This window comes from Morone saxatilis, unplaced genomic scaffold, assembly GCF_004916995.1.
Source record: "Morone saxatilis isolate NCDOM2014 unplaced genomic scaffold, NCSU_SB_2.0 Contig21, whole genome shotgun sequence".
NCBI classification, from domain to species: Eukaryota; Metazoa; Chordata; class Actinopteri; family Moronidae; genus Morone; species Morone saxatilis.
In genome coordinates, this window is record NW_023339774.1 from 8,166,914 (window position 1) to 8,175,177 (window position 8,264).

Below are 8,264 nucleotides of genomic sequence, written 5' to 3' on the forward strand. Positions count from 1 at the left end.
TTTATTGTTCAGGTGAACACCCAGGTACTTATAAGAGTCCACTTTCAGTACAGAGTTTGACATTTGCAGGCTGTTAGCAAATTCATCTGCTGAAGGGGGGAAGTTTCACTGTGTTTACCTTTAAGTTTAAGAGTTGGAGACATGTACATATGAGCAGGATCTTGTAAAAGAACAACTAGTTTGGAAGGCTGCCCACATAATGGTTTATAAATGGTTAAATAGTTCTGTGTGTGTTTTTATTACAGAGGCGTTGTAGTTATAGGCATTTTCATCAAAACCAAAAGGAACTTTTACTGCAGACATTTATTTTTCTAAACTATTAAAATGATGCAGGGGTTTTAAGCTGTTTTTTTTAAATGTTACAGTACAGAGTGTGACACTGGAAGGCTGTAAGCAAATTCATCTGCTGAAGTGGGGAGGTTTCACTGTGTTTACTGTCAATTGTGTTTACCTTAACATTTAAGAGTTTAAGACATGTACATATGAGCAGGATCTTGGAACAGCACAACTAGTTTAGAAGGCAAATATGGTCCAGTATGCAACTTACAGAAGTGGGATGTGGGAACCAAAAATACCTCCAGTGCACATACACTGAGAATGAACTTTACTTTACTTTTGGAGACTGTATAATAATTAAAGCTACACAGAACCAAAAGTAAAGAGTAATAATAATAATGTGTGTCTGATATGGTTTTTCCCACAAAAAAAGTTCAGCTACCTTGTAAAAAAAATCTTAAAACATCTCCCAGTGGAGAAAACATGATGCAGTGCACCAATGGACACCCTTCCAGTGGAGAAAACGGGATGATGTACCTTACAACCTAGAAAATGAGCTGCCTCTGCATCCTTCTAAATGGTTAAATAGTTCCCTGTGTATTTTTATTACAGATATAGCAGACCCTACTTTAAACCTGAGTCATTTTCACAAAACCCAAAATGACCCACTGATACTGAAATATATATTTTTCTCAACTCATGAAATGTTTGGTAATAGGCTATTATTTAAATAACTGATCATCTGGATGTGATTCATAGCGGTTTATCCATTGGTTTTGAGACATATTAAAAGTAAAGCCCGTGACGCTGAGACATCCACTGATATGAAGCTGTTCATGTCAGCCTCAGATGGAGCTTTTAAAACCGAGGTCGTGTGCGTTTTTCCATGCATGTGAACACAGTGACATGACTGAACGAGCTCCTGGCTCCACCCTCCGTTAGTCAGCCAGTCTACTACGTGTTAAGACTGGTGCCTTCAACTTACAAGCATCTCGGGGAGAGGAGGAGGAGGGAAAAAAAAGAAAAAGAAAAGGACTTTCCCCCCTCCCTCGGCTCTTATCTGGAGGAATAAAGCAGCCACACGCAAGTTAGTCAACTTTTAACTGCAACCGGCATCCGCACTTGGAGCGCAAACATCCCATAAAGGCTGGTTTTCCTCTGCGTTCTCCGACTTGGATTGGGTTCTTCATGGAAACAAATGATATTTGAACCCGCAGAGAGGAGCGGAGAGAGAGGAGGTGGGTGTCGGGTACAAGCCTGTGTGTTTCTGTTCTTGTTCTTTTATGCAACCGAGCTCGGACACAAGTCTATTTGATCTTAACATAAAGTGGGGGGAAAAAAATAACACAGCCCAGTTGCTGCTGCTCTCAGTCTCATTCAGGTTTTCAGAGAGCTCTTAAAAAGGTTTAATCCGGGAAGGAAAAAAAAGTTCCCGAAGGCAACTTTGCAGTGAAAGACAGGACACAGCCAGAGAAAGAGACTATAATTCATATAAGTGTTAGGATTATGGCGTTAAAGGCCAGAGTGCTGTATGACTTCCACTCTGAGAACCCTGGGGAGATCTCCATAACAGAGAATGAGCTGGTGACTCTGTTCAACGAGGAGGAGCTGGAGGGCTGGCTGGAGGGGGAGAACAGCAGGGGGGAGGCTGGCCTCTTCCCTGCCTCCTATGTGGAGATCATCAGGGACCACATCACCTCCAACACCAACAACAACGGCTTCTCCTCGCCCAAAACCAAAGCCCAGTCGCCCACCCACGCCCCCTACACGTCCTCGGACACCCAGTCTCAGAGAGGTCTCGGGGCCGGTAGCGGTGGCAGTGGCGGAGGCAGCTTCCACACCAGCCAGGGGAGTGATGACGACTGGGACGATGACTGGGATGACGCCTCCCCTGCGACCGACGTGCCTCAGGGTCTCGGCAGCACGCCCCCCTTGTACCCGGTGACCTCCTCCTTGCCCGGGCGGCGTGAGAGCACCCAGCAGCATCAGCAGCAGGCCAAGAGCTCAGCGACGGTGGGGAGGAACCTCAACAGGTTCTCGACCTTCGTCAAGTCCGGAGGGGAGGCCTTCCTGCTCGGGGAGGCCTCTGCTTTCGTGAAGGACGGGGACAGGATCTGCGTGGTGATGGGGAAGCATGGGCCGGAGTGGCAGGATGACCCGTATCCATTCACGTGCACCATCGACGACCCCACCAAGCAGACCAAGTTCAAGGGCATGAAGAGCTACATGTCCTACGGCCTGACCCCGACACACACCAACGTACAAGTCAACCGCAGGTACAGGCTGCCTTCCTCCTCCTCTTCCCTCTCTGGGGTCTCCAAACTGGGCTTATTTCTTTTCCCATACACTTAAAATAAATGTTTCTGTGGCTTTTCCTGTGGCCACAATTGTTCCCACAAAATGGCAAAAACAGAGCGGACTGTGGCCCTTTGCCCTCTGGGGTCCTCAGGAATCTCCCCCTTTCCTTTCTGAGATTCCCTCTGCACCTTTTGCATTGTCTCCCTGTCAGTAGGTCTGTCATTTCAAACTAACACTTACTCCCTTACATTCCAGTTTCCGCTTGGTCCTGCTTCAGCTCACACTAGCCCTCCCCCTCGGTTTTCACTCCTTCTCACTACATTTTCCTGCTTTCCCTAATCTCCCCCCATTCCCATTTACCGAACCTTCTCCCTCCCAACCTCCTCTTCCATCATTCCCCGCAGGTACAAACACTTCGACTGGCTGTACGCTCGCCTCGTGGAGCGTTTCCCGGTCATCTCAGTGCCCCATCTGCCAGAGAAGCAGGCCACCGGACGCTTCGAGGAGGACTTCATCTCCAAGCGGAGGAAGGGACTGATCTGGTGGATGAACCACATGACTAGTCACCCCGTGCTGGCACGCTGCGATGTTTTTCAGCATTTCCTGACATGCGGGGCAGATGAGAAGGCGTGGAAACAGGGCAAGAGGAAGGCAGAGAGGGATGAGCTTGTCGGGGCCAATTTCTTCCTCACAATCAGGTGGGAGCCCGGGTTATGTAATGCAGAGGTTGTGGGTTTGATTACTGGATTAGAATTGAATGGATGTGTGCAACTTGTTTGTTCTACCTGGCTCACACAGCCCATAATGTAAAAAGTAAAACACGGAAATGGTTGTGTAACATAGATTACTGATATTTCCTGCAGCTCCAGTGGAGTTGCAGAAATGTTTCATTGATCTGAAACACCAGGTTTGACGTCAGGCCCTTGCAGTTCAAGAACTTTTCTTTCTAGAGTCACCATTTTCCAACAGCTTTCAATAGTCATGGGAGAAACCATAGACTGTATAATCAAAAATGGACGTAGTTTCTGTGACATCACTCATAGGTTTCTAAAGAGCTGTTGTGAAGCCTAATGTGGTCGGCTCTGGCTATCGGCATCTTAACAGTCATGATTCCTTTGGCTCCCGACTAATCCAAAAATGGGCAAAGACATGGAGCGTGGGTGGAGCTGAGGTGGGCTGAATGAAGCCTGGTTACTGAACACAGCAGCCACTGACAGCACCCACCTCACTCAAACTGGCCATGCCCCTAATTATGCATAACAGTAGGTCTTAATATAATTTAAAGGTGAGATATATAAAAATTCACCTCTTGTACAGCTGTCATAAACAGGAAATTTAGCTATAGAGACCTGAGAAAACTGTTTTTTGTACCAAGGTGTAAACATGTTTATTTTTGCTGTAAAGTTGGGCATTTTAACACGAGGCCTTATGGGAGTGACTCATATCTGTGGCCGTTTGAGGAACTGCAGTTTTTCTTCCATGTCGCTTTATTTGCCAGCCATGGAGGTTGCCGCTTGGGAGAAACCGTAGAGACGCGTAAAGACCAACATCTCCACAAATAGGAGCAGGAAATCAGTTTTCCCATTCTCTGGAGATTGCAAAAGGCATTCTGGGAAATGTAGGAAATCTGTATCTGAAGTAGAAGTACAAGACGTGGCAGGTTGGGGTAAAGAATGTACACCAAAACCATAATTAACAGCACTTTACACAATGTTGCAAACTTCAAATTAAAGATGTACAGGGGATGGATAAACAGTAACACTTAGCACTGTAATTTATTCCTATTCATTACTACCCCGTGAAGCTAGAATATTATATTTACGTTAATAGTATGTCTATTTAAGAGGTATAAATCAAGTGTATCAAATGTTCCTCTCCGCCCACTTTATAGTGGTATAAAGTAACAGGAGGATATTAGCCCCGTTATCAGTTTTCCTTGTTTTATGAGCTGTAACTGAAAGCTTTCATCACAGGGAGAGCCTGATAGTGAGGATGAGATAAGTAGAACAGAGGACTTATCTGCTCTCCCATGTTTGTGTAATAAAGATGATGTAATGCTCAAATAAAATATAAATCATAAAGGATTTTCAGAATAAAGCCACATGCCACACGTCTTAAATAACCGTCTTTTTCTTTCTATTCTTTAGCACGCCTTCTGTCCCGCTGGACCTCCAGGAAGTGGAGAGCAAGATCGAAGGTTTCAAGACCTTCACCAAGAGGATGGACGAGAACAGCGTGGTCGTGAACACCACCATCAACGAGTTCGCTCGCAAACAGGCGGCGGGGTTTAAGAAGGAGTACCAGAAAGTCGGACAGTCGTTCAAACTCTTGGCGCAGGCGTTCGAGCTGGACCAGCAGGCCTATTCGGTGGGCCTGAACAAGGCCATCGCTGACACTGGCGAGGCCTATGAGGCGATAGGAGAGTATTTTGCTGAGCAGCCTCGCCAGGACCTGGATCCCATTTCTGACCTGCTGGACCTCTACAGAGGACACCTGGCCAATTTCCCTGACATCATCCATGTGCAGAAAGGTGGGAATGTGTGTGTGTGTGTATGTGTGTGTGTGTGTGTGTGTTCATGTCTGAAGTAGTGTTATCTTTAGCGCACCAAGGCATTGTGCAGGGCTGTGTCGATCAGTGAGAGAAGTACTGATAAAAAAAGAGTTTAGACATTTCAACATGCTTGCAAAAAATAAAACAGATGCAGGACCTAGCATACTTCTCTTCACAGGGAGGTCAGAGGTCAAAGGTTAGCTTGCAGTGTCGTCGTTAGGGAGTGAGCGGTCGGGACTTGAATGCTTCTGTAGGGCGGAGAGTTGAATCCAGGGAGGATTCCTAACAACACAAGGCCTCTCGCTCTCAGTTTCCATGCTGCAGGCTGTATAATCTCTTCTGTAACAAACAATTCATTTTTTCTCACATTAGAAAATAATTCAGTTTTTTTTCCAAAGCCCATCCAGCCCGCAGCCTCGCTATCTATTAATCATGTCAATATAAAGGCAGACAATGCAGAGACCTAGATTCTGACTGTTTCAACATCTGTTTTCATTTACTGAATTGCTGTGTCAATTTGGGTTGAAAACTGAAACCCATGGCCGGTCTATTGTAACGCTCCGGGTACTGTGAGAGCCTGTGCTCGCTCACTGGAAAACACAAACACGGAAAAACACACACGCACTCGCACACAGACGTGTACAAAGGGCCTGCAGAGGAGTTAGCTTGTTAGTTCCCTGCAGGTTGGGAGGAGGGAGTTGCTCCTGGCACACAAAGTCCTGACGTTGGCCAAAAACTAGAGGCACTGTTTCTATAGTCCACTAAGCTCTGTTCTCTAGATACAATCACAGCTCTGAACTATGGAAGCACGGTCTGAATCCCAATAGTCCCTGAGACTGACGGGGGTTTCACCTACTTTCTGATTGACAAATAGCACATTGTTTAATGTCCCTGAAAGAGCCTCTAACTAATAAAAACTCTCAACATTTCCCTCACTTCTGCCGCACTGGAAGATACTGTTCTTGTTAGTAAGGTTTTTAGTAATAAGCTTGAATTTTAATTGATTTCTCAACTTGCATAACGTGTGAAAAAATGAATATCAGTATGTGTCTCTGTGGAGCATGATCTAATGGGAGATTTGTATTAAATGGTACAAAAAGTAGTGAATCATTAGGATCTCTAAACGTAAGCAAAACCAAACAGATTTCCAAAGGACTTCATAGTAATGTCACAGGATATGATATCATCATTTCTGCTTTCACATGATCTCACAAATAGCACTGTCATCATTCCTGGGTACCAGCATGGTTTTCACTTCTGGAATCCATGCTTTAGGACAAAACAAATGAGATGTGTGGTAGGAAGTTGAACCGCAGTGCTTCTCTCTTCTGTTTTTTTGTTCTAAAGTACTACACTGTATCTCAACTCAGAAAAGAAATTTGAATTCTTGGACACACGTCAAACTCCCAATCATTTGGGCAATGCATTCTTTTGGCCTGTGGCCTAATCTTCCACCAAATCTCATTGAAATCTGTCAACATTTCCAGCTGCTTGCCAGTTGATAAACAGTTGTATGAATTATACAAAGGGAGTCACTGACTCAAGAATTCAAGTCAATACCCAGCATGGGGGAGATCATGTAATCAGTCCCGGCTGGGAGAAAAAAGCACAGACTCTGAGTAATCCATCGCTGCTGTCATAGGAAGCGTTGTTATTGTATGCTGAGTAAGACCTATGAACGCATCCCCACAATGAAAGTCTGCACTGCTGAAATAAGTACCTTTAACAAAAGATGGTTGGTTGAGTCACAGTTTCCATAACAGTCAGTTTGCTGAAGGACCCTCATTAAGAGAAAGCTGATGACAAATGTTTGCACTGGTACAAATATATAAGAATTCTGGTTTTCTTGAAGCATTTTAATGTTTTTTCGAACTAAATAAACCATTGGATGACATTCTTTTGACTCTGCACACAATGAGAACTTGACTGTAGGGGTTTAACATTTTCAAAAAGTTTCATTCCTCTCTCCGCAGGTCTACATTCCACAAATATCTGCCGTATCTGTCTCATATAGCGCTGAACGTTTTCCCAATAATGACCAAATTTACAAAGACATGGCAACATTGTAGCACAGATTAACTAGAAAAAAAAAACAGCTGCTGGGCTCTTCTGGACGGCTTTGTTAACCTAAATGTCCCCTCGCAGTATCGGCCGACTTTGCTGGTTCTGTCTGTGAGGTCCAAAGGCTACATCTGATTTGAATGAGCAGAGATTCCTAGGCCTCTTGTCCTGTGTTGCCCTGGGACTGCAGGAATGCAAAATGGAGCGGACTCAGGATTAGTTCCCCCTCCTCCTCCTCCTCCTCCTCCTACTCCTCTTTTCTCCCTCTTTTCCTCCTTCCTCCTGGTGATACAGCGAGTGGAAGAGAAGGAGGCAGAAGAGGAAGGGGGGGGGGCTGCGTATGTGTGCGTGTGTGTGAGGGAGGTGCAGGTAGTTACGGATCTGAACGCGTTTCCCACCAGCCAACAGTACAAGAGTTCAGATTACGGCTCTGTAATCGCCTTGGCAGCCAGCAGAACAAAGTCCAAGTTCATTTCAGTTTGTTAGCGTTCTTGTGCAGGTATGGTATGTGTTTTTCGATGTGCGTGAGAAAAAGGAAGAGAAAGCTCTAGAAAGAGAAACCATAGGTCAATGAGGTGAGGAAGGAGAAGAGTGGTTGCTACCAGCTAGATCATCATGTTCTCCATATGCTGCCATGTCGCAGCCTTACTCTGAGTTCCTCTTCATGGTTTTTTTTTTTTATGGGTTTTGTCTCTCCAAACTTCCCCCCCGAAACTTTAGTCACATTAAACTAGACACTGACTCACGACTGGGCGTTGGTTAAATGCAAGGAAACAAGGGGAAAAAGTATGCAATAACCAGCTCATTTCTGCAGTATGAAAAAAATGTCTTGGTTAGCTTGGAGAATTCGCCTGCCTTCCTCCCTTGCAGTCACTGTAGGTTGTCCTAGCGTTACCTCGGCTAGGATTTATTAATGTCATTGCAACTGTTTCTTCGAGATCCACCCATGCTTTCTGCATGTAATCTTTTCAACTTCTTGGCTGTACGTCCCTTCAGTCTACCCTGTCCATTCTTGTAGCTCGCCACTTTTTTTGGGTTTGTGGTTAAAGAAACTCATAAAAGAAATACTTTGAGTTCA

The 8,264-nt window shown here is 45.1% G+C and overlaps 1 protein-coding gene across 1 annotated transcript in view; it reads left to right on the forward strand.

Annotated features, from left to right (window-relative positions):
• The first annotated feature begins 1,251 nt into the window (after window positions 1-1,251).
• Window positions 1,252-8,264, forward strand: part of LOC118333048 (sorting nexin-18-like) — a 9,962-nt gene continuing 2,949 nt past the window's right edge. The window contains exons 1-3 of the mRNA XM_035668545.1: window positions 1,252-2,552; window positions 2,979-3,272; window positions 4,722-5,104. Coding sequence (XP_035524438.1) covers window positions 1,783-2,552; window positions 2,979-3,272; window positions 4,722-5,104 — 1,447 coding nt within the window. The 5' untranslated portion in view covers window positions 1,252-1,782. The remainder of the gene's footprint in view (window positions 2,553-2,978; window positions 3,273-4,721; window positions 5,105-8,264) is intronic.